Genomic DNA, 26,500 nt, shown 5'->3' with positions numbered 1-26,500 from the left:
CAAGTCCTTTTTTGACAGTGGTGAGTCTGCTCTCCATTGATTTCAATTGACTCAGGAGCACAGACCTACCTACACAAGATGGCTGCTCTTGCCATTTTCCACTGCAGTCAGCCATTTCCATGGCCACTGTATATATATATATATATATATATATATATATATATATATATATTAGGGCTGGGCAACGTTAACGCGTTAACGGTGCGTTAACTATTGAGGTCAATATCGCCCGACAATTTTGTTAACGTTATAACGCAGCAGGGTTTTTTTTCGTGTTTTTTGTTTTTTTTTGTTTTTGCCTTTTATGACCGTCGTTCGTGGCTTTTATTTTGAAAGCGTCAGCGCGCTTGTTGCTGCTTCCAGTGACTGCTGACAGAGAAGAAGAATGTCTAGAAAAGTAGTCAAAACAAAACAAACAAACAAAACAAAATAGCCTACAGAAGAACGTCAACTTCTGAATGAACATGTTCGGTACACAGTTCTGGTCCTCCTTGCACAACTCTCGAGCAGCATGTGGCTCGCCTTTGCAGCTCGCAAGGTTAGTCTATTGTACGGTCGGTCAGCATGAAAAGGGTAGCCTACTGTTGTGCTGGCTGTCTATCAGCTGTCAATAACGCCACACGGACTTACTAAAGCCCTGATCAAAAAGCGAACCGCGAGATATTACATTCCTCACGCAACGTTTTGGTATCTATGGCGCTGCGCGTGCATAGGCTAGTAGGCTGCATCAACATGGTAGGCTATGATTTCGCGACATCGGCGACATCGGCGACATCGGCGACTTCGTCAGCATTTAAGATAGTGTTAGTCATGTCAACATTATTGTTTTGAAAGATGTAATTGCTGTCAATGCCAACAGACAGTCAATTAGTTTCTAGTCGCTGAGACACCTTAAAAATAGCGACAGATAAGAGAGAAGGTGGGAGTCTTTGACAGTGAGAGAAGGCGGGACATATCTCAGACGCACGCCTATGGCAAGCCGTTTTAACATATAGTTTTTTAAGTGACAAGTTTTTTTTTCTTTTTCCCTTGTAGGCCCATGTAGACCATCCTAATTTGAGTTTATAATTTCTAATATGTCAGTTTCAGTAGCATACAATCTTAGATAGCCCTATTGTAATATTGTATGCAATAATTTGTTTCATTAGTAGGCCTACATTGGATAGGCATATAGCCTACTACATTTAGACTGATAGGTTGGCAAATAGCCTACATTTCCATTGTGGAATATTATATTAGACCTACATAGGTTATCTACACAGTACATATGCAAATTATTATTAATTATTTTATTTTATTAATTAAAAAAATATTTTTATTTTATTTATTATTTATTTTATTTATGATTTATTATTATTATTTTTGGGTTTCGCGCGCTATGCGATTAATCGCGATTAATCACAGAAAGTCATTGAGTTAATGCGATTAAAGATTTTCATGTTTGCCCACACCTAATATATATATATTAAACCTCTCTGCATATACTGTACATCAATCACAAGTGTGTTATCAGTAGAGCATGACAAGCAAGCACAATAAAGTTGTTCCCCTACCTCTCAGAGTACTTTTGTGTCTTTCTACACGTGACTCAAATAACTCGTCCAATAAGTTTTACATGTACTGTGTCATCGTCCTCTTCCAAGCAGGAATAGAAACTGGATGGCTCGCCTAAGTCTCCACCCTTTCCGGGCGGCTCATGGGGCTGGGAACGCAACAACTTTTGACTGGGCTTTAATGGACTGATCAAAGCTATTTTCCGATCCACCTCGCGGATCCCCGTCAATCCCTCAGAATTAATAACAACCAATGGTGTGCTTGTTGACTTCCCTTGGCAAGCGATTTTTGAGTTGAGTGCGTGCAAAAATATGTAATTATTTGGACTACACAACAACAACAAATGATTGGTCTTACGACGCAAATCCAAACCTTTCAAATCCACTGCCATCATATGTGAAATCCGGAGCACATGCCAAATGGGATGAGGATTTAGCTTGACTCGCTCCATTAACTCTCATTCAAAAATTTGAGAGCTCCAGCCCCACGGATCGGAAGTAGAAGGGCGTGACTTAGGTGCCCCATTGACCATACCCACATCCACCCTTCACGCTTCCTGATGATAAGAATGATCCTGATTGGCCAATCCCCAACCCCACCCTCCCTGGGCTCCTCCTCAGTGTTCTGAGGAAGTCAGCTGTCACTCTGCTGCTGCTTCTCAGTGTGTGAAGTTGTTCGGAAGATTTACAAAATGGCATCAGCGTCTTCTCAGGAGGAGGACTCCTTCACTTGTCCAGTCTGTCTGGAGCTGCTGAGGGATCCAGTGACAACTGCCTGTGGACATAATGTCTGTATGAGGTGCATTAAGGGCTGCTGGGATCAGGAGGATGGTAACGGAGAACACACCTGCCCCCTGTGCAAAGACACCTTCGACTCCAGGCCTGTCCTCAATGAAAACCGTCTGATGGCTGAAATGTTGGAGAAATTCAGGAAGACCAGGATCCAAACTGCTGCTACTGCTCGCTGTTATGCTGGACCTGGAGATGTGGCCTGCGACGTCTGCACCGGCAGAAAATTCAAAGCTGTCAAGTCATGTCAAGAGTGTCTGCTGTTGTACTGTGACACTCACCTAAAAGCCCACAATAAGCTTGTAGGTAGAAATCACACCATAATCGATTCCACAGGCCAGCTACAGGAGAGGATCTGCCCCCGTCATAAGAAAGCTTATGAAATATTCTGTCGCACTGATCAGAGTTGCATCTGCTATCTGTGTACAATGGACGATCATAAAGGCCACGACACAACCACGGCTACGGCAGAGTGGAGTCATAAAAAGGTAAATTGTGGCCTCACAGTAATTTTTATATTTCATAGGCAGATTTACCTTTTCTATGCTCAGCTTTACTAAATGTAATAATGTTCCATATCATTATCTTAGCCACACTATCTGGCCCTGTAGAACACCTCAAGATACAGGACTTAGATTACAAAGACATACAGTACAATTATGTTTAAAAAGATGGATATCAGCAGATCACTATACTTTAATGCACATCTGGGTGTTGCAAGTGTTTCTCATTCTGCATGTTGTTGCACTCATTCCTGATATTTCCAGGAGGGGTTGGGGCAGAGCCAGAGGAGGTGCCAGCAGATAATCCAGTTGAAGGAGAAGGAGCTGCAGGAGCTGAGGAAGGCTGTGGAGACTCTCAAGGTGAGAACTGACCAGAGGACAAGACAATCTGGCCTACATGTCGTGAAATAAATATTTATAAACATTAAACTGAAGCCAAAAGTAACTAGTAACAAATGTTTTGAAAATGTAAGGAATAGAAAGTACGGATACTTGTGCGAAAATGTAAAGAGTAGAAGTAAGAAGTAGGCAGAAAAATAAGTACAGATACCTAAAAAGTGTACTTAAGTACAGTAACAAAGTATTTGTACTTCGTTACTTGACACCTCTGTATACAGTACATCGGTGGTTTACGTTTAAGGCCGTAACACACACAGGAGGAAACAAAAATAGAAAAAAAAAGGGGATGTCAGTGGTCCGTGGAATTTCGGCTAATTTTTACCATTTTTGGGAAAATGTGTCCTGCGGTGTGACATTTCTGTAAGATACAATAAAATGATTAATATTCTGCACAAACATATCCCCAATGCTCTTTCTGCTATTGTTCCTTTAACCCCCACCCCACACACACACAGGTGAAAAAGTGGTTCAATTTAGTACAATAAAAGCATGACTGAAGTGTACTTAGCATGTTAAAAGTGCACTCGTGCTTTTTGTGCTAAGAAAAAGTATGTTTACAATATGCTTATTTAAAGTGTACTTAAAATTAGATGTATTTAAGTTGCTCTCAAAGAAAGTACACTTAGCGAACCATACTTCAAGTGCACTTCGAAGATGTTTGGCTAAAGTGTATTTAGAGGAATATACTAATAGTGTTCTAATAGTGAACTTACTAAAAGTGTATTTTTTAATAACATATTGCAATTGTACTTTTTTAAAGTGCAATATGATTACACTTCACCCAAATGTCTTTGAAGTGTGATTTTCTATAGTGCGCTTTAAAGTAAATCGCTTTAACATATTGCAAGTACACTTTTTCTAAGTGCACCATGATTGTACTTCACCCAAATATCTTCAAAGTGTGCTTACACAAAGTGCATTTACCCATGATGCACCATCATACATGTCCCATCATGCAATGCACTTCTTGGAGCTAAATTTCTCAAACAGAAAGCCATTTATTCTGAAGGAATATTTTTGGTTTGTATGAAAATATTACTCATTTTTATATTCTGTGTTTATTGTAGGAGTTTTAAAATTTTAAAGTGGTACACAAAAATGACCCATGTTCTCACCATCATTATGATGGTCACGTATATGTTCTGGTATATATAGGCTCACACTACCCTTGATATCATGGTGGGAGTTAAGTTGGAACTACACAGTTAATTCTGCAGTGCTCATTTAACACTTAGAGAGTTCATTTGAGTCCATTTGGACTTAAATGAACTCTGTAAGTGTTGAATTAACACCACAACATTTACTGAGTAGTTGTTCAAAAAAGAGTAGAGTGTCACCATTAGTGATCAATTCAAGTGATCAAATGCAGGAAGGTGGAACAAGATTGAAATAAAGTGAAATGTGTATCTGAAATCTCTGTAACAATGCAATGATTGTAAATGTCAGTCGTGCTAGGCATGCATACTGTATCACTACTGTGACATGTGGCTGTGTGTAATGTACAAGCTCTGAGGACCAGCATGGATTGTAGTATTACATTTATATTATTTCATGTACTTGGGAGTGTACTGTAAATATACTTCAAGCATACCTGTTATATATTTACAATACTTAATGTGATATACTTTTTACAGACTTAAAATGTTCCAATGTAGTCCAAAGAAGCATGAAGTTAATATACTTTTATTGAACTTCTAGTAACAATAAAATGTTATAGAAGTGTACTCAAGCACACTCTTAATGCCATACGAATGAATGAAAAGCGTGTTTGGAGCATACTTTCAAAAGTATGCTTGTAGTGCACTTAAAGTTGACCAAAAGCGGTGCCAATTTAGCATCCTCAGTGTGCTGCAAGTGTGCTGAAGTACTGCTTTAGTAGTGCTTCAGCGCACTAATAGTGCAATGAAGCGCACTTTAAATCGCCGAAAATAGTACACTTTGTACTAAGTACGGTAAAAAAAAGTACACTTTAAGTATATGGGTTTTTCACCTGGGCACACTACTACCCACCCGCACCCCCAACCCCACCCACACACGCCTATGCATTGTACAGGCAGACAACTGTGATTTCACTGCATGGTGTCACTGTATTACTTGTAATAATTGTGTTAATGTGACAAATAAATCTCCTGGGGCTTCATTTATCAAGCGTTCTTAGGCACAGATATGTGTGTAAAGCATGCGTGCGATCATTCCTGAGCAAAGTGTGGGATTTATGAACATGTACTTGAACATAGAAATGTGCCTAAATCTACGCACACCTCAGACCATGCGTGCGAGTGGAAGAAACATGAAATTGCAAATAATATTGACCGCACAGTTTGCTTTGAATGGCAATGGAGTATGACAGTATGCTATTTGACAGTGTTTTCTTCCATGTGTGTCTCCTTCTTTTATTTATTTTGAAACACTGTCCTCCCCCTGTCGGAAGCACCTCCATTTCTGCTGCAGAAATGTTTCTGGCTGTGGCTCAAATGACACACTTTTTTCAGTGCACTTACAGTCAGTGCACAGTGCACACAGTGCACTGAGGTCTTTAGTGCATAGTGTTGTGGAAAAATTTGAGCACTATGCAATGTGCCCTCGCTGGAAGTGAAGGCTGAGCATGGCATTACCTCGCCAAAATATGAGTTGGCTACTGTTTACAATGCACAGCGTCTGGTGCTTGTATTTCCATGTCCTTCACCCCAAAGGACCTGTGTCCAAACAGGGTGGCGCCTTCGAATTAACATGGCATTTGAATATATTTTAATGCCATATATGGTTACTTGGAGGCGTTTGGGCATGCAAATAGGGTCAGTCGGTTGGTATGCTAAGCGTATGCAAATGAGCAGGCGGGCACTCGGAGGGTCACTCTCAGCCTCAAAATGAATGGCAGTGAATGAGAAGCCAGTGTAGTGGAGGGTAAACTCTGCTTTTTTAGACTTGTAATCGTCGGGAGTACTTTCATCCAAAGTCCACTGCCTGCGTGGTGAATCCAGGGAAAGGACTATAAAGTGGCAGAACCATATATATGTCCGAACGACCACGAGCAGTTATAGAATCCACAGTCCCCCCACCAAAACTCAGTCTGACAGCTTAGTGTTGGTGGGGGGACTGTGGATTCTACAACTGTTTGTGGTCGTTCGGACATCGATATGGTTCTGCCACTTCATAGTCGTTTCTCTGGATTCATGACGCAGGCAGTTGGCTTTGAATGAAAGTGTTCCCAACAATTACATGTCTAAAAAAGCATAATTTACCCTCCAGTGCGGTTGGCTTCTGCTACTGTTGCCTCAAATAAGGCCACAAGAAGGCTAGGTGTCATTGTGGACCACATAGCCTCTGTTTCCCAGTCATGTCGCTTCTCACTGTTAAATATACATACAATCAGACTGTATCTGACCTGAATGACTCAACTTTTGATATTGTCCATCTGACCTGAACTACTGCAACTCCCTCCTGATTGGTCTTTCAACTTGTGCAATAAGCCCTTTGCAAATGTCACTCACTGCATGCCACTCCTCTTTTTCACGCCCGAATTGAATACAAGGCCCTGACCCTTGCCTATAAAGCTACAACAGGCCCTACTCTGGCTTACCTGAAAGCTATGCTAAAGTCCTATGTTCCTTTCAGGACATTGTCTGTCTCCAGTACCAACCGTTTCACCTTGCCCTCTACTTACACATGTAGTGGCTCCTGTCTATTCAGTTCAGCTGCTGAAAGACCCAAAATATCTAGTGACAGGATGATTCATCACTGATGACGTGCCCTGACAAACAGCACATGGATATTATCATTGAAGTAGTGTCTTTATCCAACCTAACAGCACTCCAACCAAACAGATCCTGAAAATATATTCATGTCAATGTAATCATCTTGTAATAACCTTCTTTTTTGATCTTGAAAATGACACCTTTCCTGAAGTTAGATTTTCCTAGATTTTTAGTATGTTAGTAAGGACAGCTGGATGTATTGAAATCAGTTGAAAAACCTTTTGTATCAATTTTTTGGGGGTTTGGTGTATTTTGGCCATAGATGTACTCGACTACGAAGGCCTAAGTGCTACTTAAATGTTTTTGGGAAACGCAGCCCAGATATTGTCCCCCATTGTTCGACTACCGCAACCTCAACATGGATGTTCGGAAGATCGCCCCTCACGTTGTATCAATATGGTATGCACGCACCTGACGTATGTCAGATGTGCGCGCACACACACACACACACACACACACACAAGTTCCAACAGAAAATCCCGTTGAAGGAGAAGGAGCTGCAGGAGCTGAGGAAGGCTGTGGAGACTCTCAACGTGAGAACTGAAAAGAGAAGACTGGATTCAAGTGGATTATCTGTTGGCGTACACACTTATCCCCAGGCCTAAGTTTCAGTTTAAATGTTAATGTCACTACAGCTCTTGACCTGTGTGTGTGTGTGTGTGTGTGTGTGTGTGTGTGTGTGTGTGTGTGTGTGTGTGTGTGTGTGTGTGTGTGTGTGTGTGTGTGTGTGTGTGTGTGTGTGTGTGTGTGTGTGTGTGAGTGAGTGTATTTGTGTGTGTGCGTGTGCGTGTGTGCGTGCGCGCGAGTGTGTGTGTTTGTGTCCTATCAGTCTGGTGCACAGACAGCAGTGAAGGAGAGTGAGAGGATGTTTACTGAGATGATCCGCTCCATTGAGAGAAGGTGCTCTGAGGTGACAGAGCTGATCAGAGCTCAGGAGAAGGCTGAGGTGAGATGGGCTGAAGGACTCCTGAAGCGACTGGAGCAGGAGATTGCTGAGCTGAAGAGGACAGATGCTGAGATGAAGCAGCTTTCACTGACACAGGATTCCATCCATTTCCTCAAGGTAGATACAGGGGTTGGCCAAAATAACTGAGACACCTGTCATTTTAGTGTGGGAAGTTTCATGGCTCAAGTGGACCAGCCTATTGGCCTATCTTCATTATCACCCAGTGAGCTGGTGATTGGCTGAGCAGGTATCCTTTACCGCAGAAATACACCAACGGCGATCTGAGCGAGTCGAGCGACGGAAGTAATTGACTTTGTATTGAGTCGCGCGACAAAAGCGATTCTGGAGACTAGAGCGATTTGCGCGACGAGCGTGACAATTTGAAGTTGAAATCTTTTCAACTTTCTATGACGCGGTTCGGCGACAAGCCGCGACAGCCAATGACTGTATAGAGGTCAGTGACCACAGCCAATGGGAATGATTGAATGCTTTGCCTTCTGCCTGTAAGGACATACTCTAGTCTCCTCAATCGCTCGTATCGCTCGCTGCTGCATTCTGTCGCTTGAATCGCATCGCCGCTGGTGTATTTCTGTGGTTATTCCCCGGTAGCAGGACACCTATGATGTCATGCGGGCGTTTGGCGAAGTTCTGGCGAAGTGCCGTTACTAGTTCTATCGCATCTGGTTGTCTAGTCAAGACCGCGTCGTTAGTTCTATCGCATTGTCTAGTCAAGACCCCGTTACTAGTTCTATCGCATCTGGTTGTCATGTCAAAAACCCAGTTGTCAATTCTATCGCATTTGGTTGTCAAGTCACCCCAACATTCTGCGTGCGTCCTTACATGCCTCCGATAGAGGCGCATCTCACTAGATTAGGAAGTGGTGCCCTTAGCAACGTACCAAGCGCAGTGGTGAATCTACTTTCTCATGAAGCCTTAGATCAACATATTAATAAATTAATACTTAAATGCTGGTAACCGGGTGATAAGCGGAATAGCGGCCTTCGAGGTGTCCTGATATCAAGGGAAAATGGACTTGGCGAAGCGAACAGCCCTTCGGCTGCGCCGTCGGCAATGACCGAGTTGTAGTTGTAGTGCATTCCTAAAGGCCCCGTGTTATGTCATAGTGTTGTGGTAGTATGCTAATTAACCTTTCCATAACTTACAGCATGCCTCAGATGGTACGGAGTGCATTATGGGGCTAGTGTGTGTGTTCCTCTGTGCAGAACATTGTGTCCATGACTGGGAGGCCTTACAGCACAATTTCAACCAACGTGACCTTCAGCCAAAACTTCTCCTTGGAGTCCCTGATGGAATCTGTGTCTGCACTGAAGATGCAACTGGAGGAGAAGCTAGAGTCAGTCTTCAAGCAGGAAATAGTCAAGATATCTGCAGCAGGTTGGACAAACAGAATATCATCGACAGACATCTTCAACAAATATCTTCAATAAGCTTTTCAAAGTAACAAATGTCAAACGTCTTATCTAACGTTTTATTCTTTTTTTTCATCTTAAAAGCCATCACACATGTCCAGATCATCCAGAACATACAGTGTGAGTATTCAACACACTTCCCTGACACACACACACACACACACACACACACACACACACACACACACACACACACACACACACACACACACACACACACACACACACACACACACACACACACACACACACACACACACACACACACACACACTTTAGTACTTTTATTTGTCATCAGAATGACAGCATTACAAATAGTGCTGGTGAGGTGGGCAGAATTGGGTTCCCATTACAGTGTTTCCCACAGAAATTTTGGAAACTATGGGGGCAGCCGGGATTTTGTTGTTGTTGTTGGAGGGGGGGGGAGGGGTTGCATTTCACACGGGCCTGAGGGGGAGGGGGGAGGGGGGGGGCTGTGGAAATTCACGCGGTGTAAATGCAAAACAATGAGTAAAGTATGACATTGGTGCATGCCGAAAACTATAGGCCTACATTTCAGCCATTTATGTATAGTAGTACATTGTCATCTATATTTAAAAAATGCAGTACAGTGAATCATTTCTGTTTGCAACACACTTTTAATTCGTCCCTCATGCAGGGGTCTATACAATAAAAAAAAACCCCAAAAAACAAAATGGGAGCACAGATAAGAATTTAGGAGCACTGTGTTAACGCACAGACAAAAAGGGTCTAAGAGAGTAGGCTATACCTTTCTCCCCACACACATAGGCGTACACATTCTACATAAGGGTGCCTGACACACAGGTCCAGTTTTTTTAAAAATCCTCCCAGTAAAAGGGCTGAACAACATATTGCACATTTATGTTTATATTCACATTCATTACACATTCATTTCTATATGCAGCCCGATGTCTCGTCTGCTGTATCAATGTGGCCTAACTCATTATCATATAACTGTTAAACAAAGCCTGGGGATTGTCAGTAAACTCACTTTTTATTGCTCCCAAACCCTAAGTGAACTACAACAACTTGACTAGGCTTTTGATTCCTCTGTCTTTCAAGCACTCCTGATTTTCTCTATAGGATATGAAGAGTTCAGATGCAAAACCCCCTAACTCCATTTCTGAAGACCTGCCCTTCTATATTTTTAGAGAACCCCGTTGTTGGTTTGGTTTACATTCATGTACTTGATAATACATATAAATAGTTATATTACATAAATAAAATAAAAAACTATGCAATTTTGATAGCTTTGTATTAAATAAAAATGAATTAAGATTATTTTCTGAAAAGACACTTAGGGGGTTTTGCATTTGAACTCTTCATATATTTACTCCAGGAGGAAAATGCGGAGTACATCGTTTTTCAAATCGTTTTTAGAAAAACGGAAATCGTTTAAAAAAAAAGTACAAACAATAAATAATTTTAAAAAAATGTGTGTGTGTGTGTGTGTGTGTGTGTGTGTGCATATTATGTTCATGTTTAGGCCAATGTGATGTTTTCTGTTTCAGTGTCTGATGGCCAGGCTCTTATTGCTGAACCAGTGACCAGACAAGACTTCTTAAAGTGTGAGTTGGACACACACACACACACACACACACACACACACACACACACACACACACACACACACACACACACACACACACACACACACACACACACACACACACACACACACACACACACACACACACACACACACACACACACACACACACAGTGTATCAGTCCTGGGGCCTCATTTATGGGCTCATATTATTCGACTGGTGCGTGTGTCCGTGTGTGTTCATGTGTGTCCAAACAGGGTGGCGCCTTCGAATTAACATGGCATTTGAATATATTTTAATACCATATATGGTTACTTGGAGGCGTTTCGGGATGCAAATTACCCCGAATGCGCGCGTGCACAGTAATTTGGAAGGTGTGGGATTTATCATGCAGACAGTAATTTGGAAGGTGTGGGATTTATCATGCAGACGTGTGTAGGAGCAGCCAACTCACGTTTGTTAAATCCCGATTTTCCTGTACTTGCGAACATTCTAAATATCACTCGTAGGACACAATTTACATTCTACAAACTGATGATAAATGAGGCCCTTGGCGTCTGCAGCTCCAGCTCCTCTTCCCATCACAATAATAAAGAGACTAAACTCCCTCTAGTGGCAGAGCTGTTCACTACACACTCCTACTGTTGCTGTCACTCCACTTCCCTGTCACACACACACACACACACACACACACACACACACACACACACACACACACACACACACACACACACACACACACAGAGACACACACACACACACACACACACACACCCACACACACACACACACACACACACACACACACACACACACACACACACACACACACACACACACACACACACACAAATACACACAAATACAAATAAAAGCCTCTTTGTACCCTCTTTACTCCTCCAGATTCTTGCCACTTCACTCTGGATCCAAACACAGCACACACACACCTCCATCTGTCTGAGGGGAACAGGAGGGTGGAGTGGAGACCTACGGCCCAGTCATATCCTGATCATCCAGACAGATTTGATTGGTATCCTCAGGTGCTGTGTAGAGAGGGTGTGTCTGCACGCTGCTACTGGGAGGTTGAGTGGAGTGGAGATGTTGGTATAGCAGTGTCATATAAAAGCATCAGCAGGAAAGGAGGGGGTGATGAGTGTGGGTTTGGATATAATGATCAGTCCTGGAGCCTGTACCTCCGCAGCTCCAGATCCACTTTCAGTCACAATAAGAAAGAGACTATCTTCCTCTAGTGGCCAGCTCCAGAATAGGAGTGTATGTGGATCACAGGGCAGGAACTCTGGCCTTCTACAGCATCTCTGGAGACACAATGACCCTCCTGCACAGAGTCCACACCACATTCACACACACACTCTACCCAGGGTTTTTGGTATGGAGTGGGTCATCAGTGAAGTTGTTGTTAGGTCCCTACAGGTAAATGCTGCACACACACACACACACACACACACACACACACACACACACACACACACACACACACACACACACACACACACACACACACACACACACACACACACACACACACGCCAAATTAGGGGGGCACAGACCTTTTTGACACCTCACACAGATACATTTACACACACACACACACACACACAAACACACACACATCAGATAAATTCACACAGACACACACACACACACACACACACACACAGAGATAAACTCACACACACACACACACACACACACACACACACACACACACACACACACACACACACACACACACACACCACACACACACACACACACACACACACACACACACACACAAACACACACACACACACACACACACACACACACACACACACACACACACTGTAGAATCAGATCAATTCACACACACACACACACACACACACACACACACACACACACACACACACACACACACACACACACACACACACACACACACACACACACACACACACACACACACACACACACACACACACACTGTAATTTAACAGTTTGATTTTATGCTGGGAGATAGCTGAAATTCTTTCTAATCTCTTTGGAAGTTCTATCTGTTCCTATATTCATGGCAACTGTGTTTATGCTTAATACAAGTTGAGTTGATTTACACACCAATGATGACATCACAGTTATTGTCCTTCTACATTTATGCCAATTTGACCTTATTTCTGGTTTGGTATGGTGGTGCTGCTGTTTCTGTTTCATGTTTATAATTGGTAGCGTGCATTAATGAAGATAAGATTAGCAGTGTAATTTAGCTTCTAATTTGCTGTAGTCCCCCTTCAACTGTGAGGAGTGACTTTAAAGGATGGGGATGGTGGGGTGCCATTTTGCTTTTGTAACTGGTAGTCTACCTGTACTAATGTAGCCTACATAATGAAATTATTACTCTAAAAATGTACCTCTTGTGAAGAGTGAATTTGAAGCTGCAGAGACGTTTTAATTGTGAATTTAAGAGTGAATGTAAAGTCAGTCTGTTGGTCATTGTGATCACAGTAAAACAGTGCTTCACAACACACATAATTAACATGTTCATGTGTTGTTGGAATGAACATTTATGCAACATAAATATCTGAAGGAACATTTCTGTAACATTAGTTCACTTGTGATTTTTGTTTGGTGTAGGGGTCTTGGGATTATATTTTACTTAATGTGTCTCAATGATTAATGTACATGTGCATAATAAAGTAACTTCTACATAAATGTTCCACTTGTGAGGAGATTCTTTGCTTGCCCCTGCAGGAGAAGGAGGACTCGAACCTGCGACCCGGTAACCTCAACTAAGCTCTCGACATGAATGTTGATAATGCCCATGGCCAATGAGTAGCTCCCCAAGGGCATGGTCACACACACACACACACACACACACACACACACACACACACACACACACACACACACACACAGACACACACACACACACACACACACACACACACACACACACACACACACACACACACACACACACACACACACACACACACACACACACACACACACACACACACACACACACACACACACAAACGCAGTAAAACAACGCAGGTAAGGCCCTACCATGGCTCATATGGTAGGGCACTCGTCTGCTATGCGGCCGACCCGGGTTCGATTCGCGGCCCTTACCCGTCTCCCTCTCCCAACTCACTTCCTGTCTCCGCTTCACTGTCCTGTCTACGAAAAACCAATAAAGGCCTGTAAAGCCCCAAAAATACTTAAAAACAAAAAAACATTATATAAGAGAAAAAACTTTATTGGGAACCACTGACTTTAATCAGAGAAAACATTGTTATAATTAACAGAAGTAGTGATGGGGTGAGGAACAGTTGAAGAGTGTGGGTTGGCTTATGGCCATCAGAATTATACTTCCTGTATATGACCAGAAGACTTCAGAAGCCAATGGGGGGCTTATGCACCTCATAATTATACTGTGACAAGATGAGAAGACCTGCCCACTCAATTGTGAGTGTTGCATTTGACTCTCAAAGTGTTAATCAGAGAAAACATCTTGGAAAGGTGTCTGGCAGGCCAGTGCGTAGGACTGAGTTGGGAGAAGGATGTATGATGGAAAGGAGAGATGCAGGAAGACGTTAGACCTGCAATTCTAACCGCAGCATTTTGGATTAGTTGCATCTGCCTGAGTGCCTTTTTTGGGAAGACCTATAAGTAGGCTAGAGTCAACTACTGGTAATAAACACATGGATTAATTTCTCCATATCTTGTTTGGATACAGATTCCTTAATCCTAACTACAGTATGTTCCTAAGATGATTTATGCTTTTGATGTGAGCATTGAAAGTGAGATTACTGTCCAACATCACACCAAGGTTTTTGACACAAGACTATTAAGTGATTTGTATTCTGTTCATCGGGTTATTCTAACTTGCTAGCCTGCTTAAAAGTTTATTTTCAAGCAAATAATGAATCTCCATCCTATAGCTTAATTTCATGATTTTTGCATTATGCAGGGGTAGGCCTACTAAGTAGCTATTTGGTGTAAAGCAGGGGTCCCCGACCTTTCTAGGTCTGAGGGCTACCAAGGACTACTAGAGGTCTATTGAGGGCTACCCGAGGGCTACTTTTGTTCAAACACATCATTCCCAAATCACACTATTATTGAATGATAATTTGTTTATAGGTTGTAAAGAATAAATAATCTCATTTAAATCAAGAAAAGCATTAACTGTGACTAAAATCTGGTAGTCGTCACTGTTTATTAACATCCTTGGTGGGCACCTCAGAAGCTCCTGGAGGGCTACCTGGCGCCCGCGGGCACAACGTTGGTGACACCTGGTCCTGGTGTACAGTATGTAGGCCTCTAAGCAGGCCCATACCTAATCATGGAGCATAGGCTTTAGTTATTGCACCAAAACACTGTGTGTAGGTTTTGTCATAAGCTGTATTGGTTTTTGCTTCATGGTGGCCTGGCCTGGCCTTGGAAAGTGCCCGGCCTGAAAAACTCCCAGTCCAGCCCTGTCCCCTACATGAGGGCTTGCCCAGTCCAGCCCTGTCCCCTACATGAGGGCTTGCCCAGTCCAGCCCTGTCCCCTACATGAGGGCTTGCCCAGTCCAGCCCTGTCCCCTACATGAGGGCTTGCATGTCTCCCAGTCCAGCCCTGTCCCCTACATGAGGGCTTGCATGTCTCCCAGTCCAGCCCTGTCCCCTACATGAGGGCTTGCATGTCTCCCAGTCCAGCCCTGTCCCCTACATGAGGGCTTGCATGTCTCCCAGTCCAGCCCTGTCCCCTACATGAGGGCTCTCCCAGTCCAGCCCTGTCCCCTACATGAGGGCTTGCATGTTCATGGCCATGGGGACCCGGGTTCGAGTCTGGCCTGAGTCATTTCCCAGCCCTGCTCCATCTCTCTCTCTCTCTCTCTCTCTCTCTCTTCTCATATTCTCAACTGGCTTTTGACACCAATCATTCTCAAATGTCCAAGGATTTATTTCCTTTTATGAAGTTGAAATGTGCAGCAAAATGTATGTCTAATATGAACTGATTATTTAAATTATTTTGTTTGATTCATATGATTTAATTATGTATTTAGCCTGACATTTCAAATTTTGTCTTTGAATAATGTGCCACCTCATATCCACACAATATTAAGCCATTTTGACAGTGGTGTGTGTGCTCTCCATTGATTTGACTCAAGATCACAGACCTACCTACACAAGATGGCGGCTGCTCTTGACTCAAGTGAACAGACCTACCTACACAAGATGGCGGCCTCTCTTGCCATTTTCTGCATCTGTCAGCCCTTGTCATGGCTCTAGTATTTATTTTTACCTCTCTGCATGTAGTGTACATCAATCACGAGTGTGTTATCAGTAGAGCACAACTGGCGCAAGCACACTAAAGTTATTCCCCTACCTCTCAAAGTATTTTGTGTCTTTCTACACGTGACTCAAATAACTCGTCCAACAAGTTTTACATGTATTTTGTCATCGGCTTCTTCCAAGCAAGAATAGAAACCTGATGGACCACACCCACATCCAACCTACCTGCTCCTACCTTTACACTTCCTGATAACAACAAAATGGTCCTGATTGGCCAATCCCCAACCACACCCTCCCTGGGCTCCTCCTCAGTGTTCTGATGAAATCAGCTGTCACTCTGCTGCTGCTTCTCAGAGTGTGAAGTTAGTGTTTGGAAGAGCAACAAAATGGCGTCAGTGTCTTCTCTGGAGGATTCTTTCACTTGTCCGGTCTGTCTGGAGTTGTTGAGAGATCCAGTGTCTATTCTCTGTGGACATAACTTTTGTATGAGGTGCATTAAGAGCTGCTGGGATCAGGAGGATGGTAAAGGAGAATACAGCTGTCCACTGTGCAAACATACCTTCGACTCCAGGCCTGTCCTCCATAAAAACCATCTGATGGCTGAAATGGTGGAGAAGTTTGGGAAGACCAGCATCCAAGCTGTTGCTCCTGCTCGCTGTTATGCTGGACCTGGAGATGTGGCATGTGACGTCTGCACCGGTAGAAAACGCAAAGCTGTCAAGACCTGTCTGGAGTGTTTGGTATCCTACTGTGACACTCATTTGAAAGCCCACGATGAACTTAATCCAGGTAGACCGCACACCATGGTTGATGCCACGGGCCAGCTACAGGAGAGGATCTGTCCCCGTCATCAGAAGGTTTTTGATATATTCTGTCGCACTGATCAGAGTTGCATCTGCTATCTCTGTATGGTGGACGATCATAAAGGCCATGACACGATCACGGCTACGGCAGAGTGGAGTCATAAAAAGGTAAGTTGTGGCCTCATTGTAATTTTTATACTTTATGGACAGATTCCTTTTCTATGCTCAGCTTTACTAAGTGTAATGTGACCATGTTGAATATGGAGGGAGTTTTTCCTTATTGAGGTAAAGAGTGTTTCTTAGATAAAAGGTCCAATGTCTCATTCTGTAAAACATTTACAGGTCAACTTCAGTGTCATTGACAGGTTCAGAGCCAGCTTAGTTCAAGAATACTGTCTATTAAAACAATAAAATAGTAGTTTTGTACACATTCCAAATGTTGCCAAATGAATGCCAGGGTGCCCTTCAGATAGCCTGGCGACGCCATCCTATGTAAGCCACCCAAAGATTTTGGTTCTGCACATCGTCTGGCAAAAGCCTCCAGCTCGGTTCTCTCAGTGTTTAGCCAATCAGCAAGCAGTTGAGAGTGTTGACACAGAACTCACCCGTGAAGTCCGTTACTGATTGGTCAATGTACTGTAACTTGATTCACACCTTTGTTTCGTTATTTGTATGCTTTTGAGACGCTATATCGTAACAGTCATGCTAATGAAGCACAATATGGGTTTTAATTTGAATTCGGAACTCCAATGAATGTAAATGGCAGAGTAAGATTAGACCATCTCCCACCCTGATTCCTCTTGGCTTTTGCCACACTGTGTCAACTGGAGTCAACAGTTGCTTTCACCCAGGCTACCCTTCAGAATGTGATATGGCATCACCCATGTCTTTTTAACAGCATTTCTAATAGCAGGAGATTTGTGTGACAATTGTAAGCAGTTTCATCATCTCAGTCACACTATCTGGCCCTGTAGAACATATACTACGCATGACTTAGATTACAAAGAAGACGTACAGTACATTCAAATTCAGTTTTAAAGATATCAGCAGATCACTACACTTGTATGCACAGCTGGATATTCTGAGTGAAGTGTTTCTCGTCATACTTGTTTGCTGCTTTGATTCCTGATGTTCCAGGAGGGGTTGGGGCAGAGCCAGAGGAGATGCCAGCAGATAATCCAGTTGAAGGAAAAGGAGCTGCAGGAGCTGAGGAAGGCTGTGGAGACTCTCAAGGTGAGAACTGACTAGAGGAGAAGACAATCTGCAGCAGGTTTCTGGTCATTAAGTGAGATAGTAGTTGTGATGAGCTGTGACACAAGCTCTAATGCTGTTTGGCAGGTGAACTCTGCTTCATAACTGTACACGGACATTGTTCCACAGGATTTAGTGTCATTTTAAAACAGCATTGTCGGTGTGACTATTACTGTGTGTGTGTGTGTGTGTGTGTGTGTGTGTGTGTGTGTGTGTGTGTGTGTGTGTGTGTGTGTGTGTGTGTGTGTGTGTGTGTGTGTGTGTGTGTGTGTGTGTGTGTGTGTAACCTATTAGTCTGGTGCACAGACAGCAGTGAAGGAGAGTGAGAGGATGTTTACTGAACTGATCCGCTCCATTGAGAGAAGGTGGGTCAAAGACGTGCAAAATGAAATTGTCATTCAGTGTAAGGGATACCTTCAGCTAACTGTAACGGTAAAAAAAACATGATTTTTAAATAGTTTCAAGTGAATGGATGACAGCCAAGGCTTTCATGAATTCACTGGAAAAAATAGAAATAAAAATAGTCTGTTACACTGAATGACAATTTAATTTTGCACGTCTTTGACCCAGGTGCTCAGAGGTGACAAAGCTGATCAGAGCTCAGGAGAAGGCTGAGGTGAGTCGTGCTGAAGGACTCCTGAAGCGACTGGAGCAGGAGATTGCTGAGCTGAAGAGGACAGATGCTGAGATGAAGCAGCTTTCACTGACACAGGATGCCATTTACTTCCTCAAGGTAAACAACACAGTGATACTTTTCAAATATAATGTTGATTTTTATCACTTCCCTTTAGCTGGTGACACGATGGTGACATCAGATGTTCACATACTGTAGTTACCCACACATTATTTATGAATACTCAATTATTGAACTTTAGTTAATTCTTAATGTTATACGCACAGAGCTGGAGTGAGAGCTTCCCTTGACTTTAAATTGGCTTTCCCAACATTCGGAGGGAATTATATCTCAATACCACAACAGCAATGAGTTTTGGCGCTTCAGATTCACATATCATATCACTCCACAAATAGACCTGTCATATCTAAGACCAGTTCTTGATTGTGATTCGAATCAAGAGCCAACACCAAGGATAGGCCGAGCCTACTTTGTAAGCAAAGCAACCCAGATGCCTAACATTGCAGGTTTCAACAAAGCCACATACTGTTCACCAGACGTGACATCACTTTTTTAGGTGCGTCCACTAGTGGTGTGGATCGGCACTGCCCACACGATCCGATTCGATCACGATTCGGGAGGATGCGATTCGATTCTATGCGATCCGATCCGATTCAATTCTACAATGCATTGCAATGCCTTACATTTCTACTGAAAGCAAAGCAAATGTTTAATCAGTCATGATGAGGCAATACAAGTAGTCAGATACTGAGCAACAATTTATTGGCTGTTTTCTGTATCAGTCTGTATCAGTCTGTATCAGTCTTGCAATGTTTTGAAGTGTTTTTATTTAATTTAACATTCATTTGCTCCCGAAATATCCATGGAAGTAATTGAAACTTAAAAAAATTGCCGGATCGATTCTGGAACTTGCCGGATCGATTCTGGATCGTCCATGCCCCGCATCGATTCGGATCGCCGAATCGATCATTGTTGACACCACTAGCGTCCACGCATCTCTATAAGAGGCTTTGTATGTCTGTTGGTCCGGTGGTTCGTCTGTCGGTCCATCACGCATTTCTTAATTGTGATTCCCTCTTGTGTCCACAAGGTGGCAGAGTTGAGTTGCTTGAGCAAAGACGGATCTGTTGTCCGCCTGTTGGACTTGTTTATTAGGCAACTTAGCAGCTGCATAAGTGACACCTCAGTAATTCCGTATTAGAACATTTTGAATCATGAACACTGCAAAAACTATTTTCTATTTTCTTGGTGCTAACTTTGAAATGGCAAAACAGTGTGTGATGAATTATTTTTCTCACTTTGGCAAACAGATAATACTGTATATTGTCTGCAGAAGACTAACAGGAAAATATTACCTTAACGGTGAAACAAAACCTGTGGACAATACATTATCCCTTACCCAATTTCCAAGTTTTATGCTCTCTGTGCAGAACATGGTGTCCATCGCTGGTGATCCATGCACTGCTGTGACCAAAAGGACCTTCAGCCAAAGCCATTTCTTTGAGCCCCTGAATAAATCTGTGTCAGCAATGAAGATGCAGCTGAAGAAGAAACTAGATTCAATCTTCAAGCACGAACTAGTCAAGATATCAGCAGCAGGTTGGTCATGAAATCACATTCAACAAGTTATCCAACAGCTGTAAATTTCACATAACTCCTGACAATGCTCTATGTTGTTCTTTATCTCAAAACAGCAACTAAGGAACAAATCACTCCGGACATAGAATGTGAGTCTCTCTCTCTCTCTCTCTCTCTCTCTCTCTCTCTCTCTCTCTCACTCTCTCTCTCTCCCTCTCTCTCTCTCTCTCTCTCTCTCTCTCTCTCTCTCTCTCTCTCTCTCTCTCTGTCTCACACACACACACCTCATATTCACACACCTCACATTCACACACCATACACATATTCACACCACACACACACACACACACACACACACACACATACACACACACACACACACACACACACACACACACACACACAAGTGTTGTTTGATGTGAGGATCAAAGCTAAAATCCGAGTCTATCTAGCAAAGGTTTACATATGAGAGTAGGACACTATGCATTCAGCCTTGATTATGTCAGTCAGTGTAAGTCACAAAAAGATGTCTGTGCTGTTAGGCCCTATTTGAAAGCTCATTCCTGGCTCTACAAATTACACAAACAGCATGGAATACAACAAGCCTCAGAATATGAAATTATTATTGAAAAATTAACATAAAAAATCCTTATATTTTAAAATGGCCAGTTTCTAGTCTAAACATAGCCTGCAATGTCATGAACAAAACCTGAAATGCTGGTGTTTGGTTCTTTATTTATTTTAGAGATAATGGGACTCAAAAATATAACATCATACAAATCACCTAGTAATAATATGGTAAAACCATAGTAATATCACATGACAGCATGTCTATCGGAACCCCTAGCCTACTGAGGGTGAATATGAAAATGTTTTTTAAATGTCTGGTTCAGGCGCCAGGCAGTTTAACAAACTACCAAAGTTAAAGTTAAGGAATGCCACGTCAGCATTTAACACAAAATATTTACCAAACACAAATAAATCAGTCAACACAAAGAGTTATCTTTTCTTTTTCTTTAGTGATCACGCATCCTTAATTTAAATAAGGCATTCAAGGTATTGAAAATAACAAACACAAACGTAGTCCTTAAAGGTCCGTGTGGGCTATGTGCATTGTTGGGCGCGCGCGCGCGTGCGTGCGCGCGTGCGTGCGTGCGTGCGTGCGTGCGTGCGTGCGTGCGTGCGTGCGTGCGTGCGTGCGTGCGTGCGTGTGTGTGTGTGTGTGTGTGTGTGTGTGTGTGTGTGTGTGTGTGTGTGTGTGTGTGTGTGTGGAGAGGTGGCTGGGATGAGAACAGCCAGCAGGGTTGAGAGTGAATAGGAAGAGTCAGGTGAGCGAAGATGAATGTGTTTACCGTCCTTTCTGTTCAAGTAGCATATTCGCCCTCGTCAAAGGATGCTTCCTGACAGCGAATGTGATGAGATGCCTCCGGATTTGTCCGCAAAAGGAATCCACACCGACAACGAATCCACTGTCGGAGTCGTCCGCGTCCGAGTGGAGTTCTCCTTGTTGAACAAACGAGGATCTTCTTCACTGCTTGACTTTGGCTCCGTTTAGCCCAGGCACAAGGATAGGAGCTGTAAACTTTCGACGGTCGTTAAAACTTATCTTCCAGGCGCACACTCTTCGTCTTCTTCTCGCTCGCACTGCTTCTCTGCCGCGTTGGAATTGCAGTCAGTCTCACCCGCCATTGAGCTTGAACTTGGGGGTTTTTAACAAGGGGCCACTCCCCGCATGACTCGGAGTGCTGTGGTGTTCGCTGGGAAGTGTAGTTAGGAAAAGGTAGCACAGTCCCCTGACTGGCCAAGTCAGAGGGGCGGTCCGCTACAATGTGAAGGATGGAGATGGTCCATGAGGATGCAGGAAGTTCAGTTTCACCCCTCCAGTGCTCTGCATTCATTCCTCAACACATGCTAGCCACTAGTTGCCATCATATACATCTACAACATACCCTTTTATGCTTGAACATTTAAGCCTTAACTGAGCTTATTCTTTCAACCCTGCCTTCTCTGAATGCTGAGTCGATCGGGTCCCAAAGTGTCTGATTTCACGTGAAATTTCCCTATTATCTACTACATTAGACTATAACTTCATGCAGTTATGTGTCATTATTTGTACCCAATGATGCCCAGCCCTCCCAAGCCATTGGATGTGAGATGCATGTGGGTGAATGTGTTTCTCTTTGTTGGTCTGCAGATACTGATCCTGAACTCCCAGTCAGAAGAGTCAACAGTAAGGAACGCCTGCAACCAGACAGTAAGTCAATACAGAGGAGGACATCTAACAGCCTCTACAACTTTACATTTAAACACAAGCGTTTTAACATGATAAGCAGCACACACGCACGCTTGCACGCGCACACACACACACACACACACACACACACACACACACACACACACACACACACACACACACACACACACAGCTTTGCATTTTCTGTTGATGTGATGTAACATCAGATATCTAGCAGCATCACGGAGAGAAAAGAGCACACTTTCTTCCTCTGCTTTGCCAGGTAGTCAAGGTAGTCTATTTTTGGTAAAGTTGCGGTGATTAACGGAAAAAAGCACAGAACAATCATTGAAAATCAAAATTCACAGGTTGAGTTGAATTCACAAGTTGAGTTGAAGTGGCAACAATATCAAAACATGAATTTAAGCAGTCCTTAAAGGGACACTGTGCAAGATTTTTAGTTGTTTATTTCCAGAATTCATGCAACCCATTCACTAATGTTACCTTTTTCATGAATAATCACCACCACATTCAAGTTCTAAGTTTTCATTATGACTGGAAAAATTGCACTTTTCATACATGAAAAGGGGGATCTTCTTCATGGTCTGCCATTTTGAATTTCCAAAAATAGCCATTTACAGCTGCAAACATGACTGTACCTGGGCCATACTAGAAAATATTAGTTTATTACTTAGTAAACTTTCATGAAAAGATCAAATTTGCCAGTAGGCAGCCCAGTTTCAATGAGCAGCATAGTTGCAGTACCTTTTTTGACCATTTCCTGCACAGTGTCCCTTTAACCCTCTGAGGTCTAAGGCCTTTCAGAGGCTTTTAGGCTGCTTGCACCACCCTGACATTTTCAAGTATTTTCAACTAACAGTAAGCATCTATGCAAAAGTGAAATATATGGTTGTATTCTGAAAATTGGATGTCATACAAACATGTTTTATTTAAATTGAGTATAAACACAACTGTACAAAAAAACAGGTTTCAGAGGTCTTCAAAAAGTGCAAGAAAACACACAATAAATATATCTAGCCAAGACTTTTGATGTTTGAATCTTGTAAACAAATGTGTTGGCTGCATAAAAGTAAAAAGAGCATTTAGAAATGTTTTGTTGTTTTCATACAAAATGCAAAAAAGAAACACTATGTCAGGCCACTGCCTGTCTCATTTGAATACTAATGAGATAGGTGTGAAAAACCTCTAATGGCCCACACCCCCCTGTCCATCTCCATGTGCTCTGATAGCACACACCCCTGTCACTCTCTTTGTCCTGTGGCCAAGTGAGCAGCATGGCTGTGTTTATCCTAGATGAAAGGGGCATGTTGTCACCTCTGAATAGCCACCGGTACTTAACATGTGAATAGCTATAGGTGTGGCTGCTACAGGCAGAGAGTACAGAATATTCGAAGATTTCTTTTCACTTTCTTTAAATTGGGCCAGCTATATAATTTATTTCATATATATATATATATATATATATATATTTGAAATCTGGAAGGTCTGAGGTTTCTAATGGTGTGACATATATTTTACAGAGTTACAGATTTGTTTTTGGAGACATGTCAAATTGCCCTCTGGAGGGCATTAGACCTCTGAGTGTTAAGTATTTGGTGACCTTTAGTGATCAGTAATCAGTAAAATAATAATAAAAAAAAAAAAATCAGAAGAACCTGGACATGTTCTGAAGCTTACTGGGAACCAGCACAGAGAGACTACTGTTTTTCCTGAACGCTTTTTTCCCCCTTTTTTTTCAGTGCACCTGCTAAGGTTTTGTCTATGAATTAATTGTTTTTGAAAGCAAAGAAATCCTGCACACTGTCCATTCCACCAACAAACTTTAATACAATGTTTCGGTCATCCGACCTTCTTTTGGTCGGATGACCAAAACGTTGTATTAAAGATTGTTGGTGGCATGGACAGTGTGCAGGATTTCTTTACACGTGAATGACAACCCCACTGGGATAATATCCTACACACCTGCCCAGCTACAGAGGTGTGCAAAAGCACCATACTAATTTTTAAACACTAGTAGATTTTTTTTTATTTCATTACATTTCAATGAACATTCCTTATAAGTAAGCTAAACAAAACATTTCAAAATGTTTCAATTGATGAATCAAAACTATCTCCCAAATGAAAATCACCTCTGGCCAAGCAGATACCCTCCCCCCATCCCTTATCAAGCCGACGCTGGTGACCACAGGTCCCAGCATACTGGGCATTATGAACTGCAGTCTTGTGTCGGGATGTGTTCCACAGTCATTTAAACATGCTATAGTACAACCATTACTCAAGAAACCTAACCTAGACACCACTACCCTTGCTAATTACAGACCCATTTCAAAACTTCCCTTCCTGTCAAAGGTTCTGGAAAAGCTTGTGCTCCAACAAGTGCAATCGTTTTTAGATACCAACGACATTTTAGAACCCCTCCAGTCCGGTTTTAAAGCCCTGCATAGCACAGAGTCAGCTCTACTCAAGGTTTTTAATGATCTTTTAACAGCCACTGACTCTGGAAAAAATGCCATTTTGATTTTACTTGATCTCTCTGCTGCTTTTGACACTGTTGACCACAACATTTTAATTTCCCGTCTTGAGAACTGTGTTGGAATCAGAGGCACTGCCCTTGAATGGTTTAAATCCTACCTGGCCAATAGAACATTCTCAGTCTGCATGGGGGACTCGATATCCTCCTCTGCCCACCTCTCCTGTGGCGTTCCGCAAGGCTCGATTCTGGCTCCTCTACTCTTCTCTCTGTACATGCTTCCCCTGGGATCTATTCTCAGAAAGTATAATGTTTCCTTTCATTGCTATGCCGATGATACCCAGATCTACATGCCCCTAAAACATGATGACCCTATTGCTTTTAATCAGCTTTTAAACTGCCTGGAGGACATAAAGACATGGATGGCCCTAAACTTTCTTAGTTTTAATGAAGGAAAAACCGAGGTTTTAGTATTCCGGCCCAGCACCAGCGCTCTCCCCCCCAAAGACCTAGGCCCACTCAAAGCTAATGTGAAAGACACAGCCAAAAACCTTGGTGTGACGCTAGATTCATTTTTTAACATGGAAAAGCAAATTAATTTGGTCGTGAAATCTAGTTTTTATCAATTAAGGGTTTTATCCAAGGCTAAACCTTTTTTATCTTTTAAAAGCTTTGAGATGGTCATCCATGCTTTTATTACCTCCCGCCTGGACTATTGCAATGCTCTATATGCTGGCATTAATTCCTCATCCATCTCACGCCTGCAATTAGTCCAGAATGCTGCTGCCCGCCTTCTCACCAAAACACGAAGGCGGGAACACATAACACCTGTGCTTGCAGCTCTTCACTGGCTCCCCACACATTTTAGAATACATTTTAAGATTCTTTTATTTGTTTTTAAATCCCTTCATGGCTTGGCACCCTCTTACCTGTCCGATCTTTTAAAAAAGCACTCCCCCTCCAGGGGCCTCAGGTCAGTTGACCAAGGCCTCCTAATCGTGCCCCCCTCCAGATTGAAGAGTAGAGGAGACAGAGCCTTTGCGGTCATAGGCCCGAAACTCTGGAACGAGCTCCCAGCCCACATACGTTCGGCCCCATCCCTTTCGGTTTTTAAAAACCATCTTAAGACACATTTTTATGCCTTAGCTTTTAACTCTCTATAAACTTCCTAGTTTTTCTTATCTAGTGTTTTACTTATTATTTTGCCCTTCTTCTAATTTGTTTCATGGGCCTTCTGTAGTTTTAGCATATTTATTGGCACCTAATTAACCTCTTTTTTATTAT

At 42.6% G+C, this 26,500-nt stretch overlaps 1 protein-coding gene and 1 pseudogene across 1 annotated transcript in view; both read left to right on the top strand.

Annotated features, from left to right (window-relative positions):
• Positions 1-2,245: 2,245 nt before the first annotated feature.
• On the top strand, positions 2,246-12,381 carry LOC134446508 (tripartite motif-containing protein 16-like; annotated as a pseudogene).
• A 4,450-nt stretch (positions 12,382-16,831) lies between these two features.
• LOC134446507 (stonustoxin subunit beta-like) overlaps positions 16,832-26,500 on the top strand; it is a 12,408-nt gene continuing 2,739 nt past the window's right edge. The window contains exons 1-2 of the mRNA XM_063195874.1: positions 16,832-16,966; positions 20,345-20,513. Coding sequence (XP_063051944.1) covers positions 16,832-16,966; positions 20,345-20,513 — 304 coding nt within the window. The remainder of the gene's footprint in view (positions 16,967-20,344; positions 20,514-26,500) is intronic.

This window comes from Engraulis encrasicolus, chromosome 3 (genome assembly GCF_034702125.1).
Source record: "Engraulis encrasicolus isolate BLACKSEA-1 chromosome 3, IST_EnEncr_1.0, whole genome shotgun sequence".
In the NCBI taxonomy this organism is placed as follows: Eukaryota; Metazoa; Chordata; class Actinopteri; order Clupeiformes; family Engraulidae; genus Engraulis; species Engraulis encrasicolus.
Note: the sequence above shows the minus strand (reverse complement) of the source record. Positions and strands in the feature narration are given on the sequence as shown.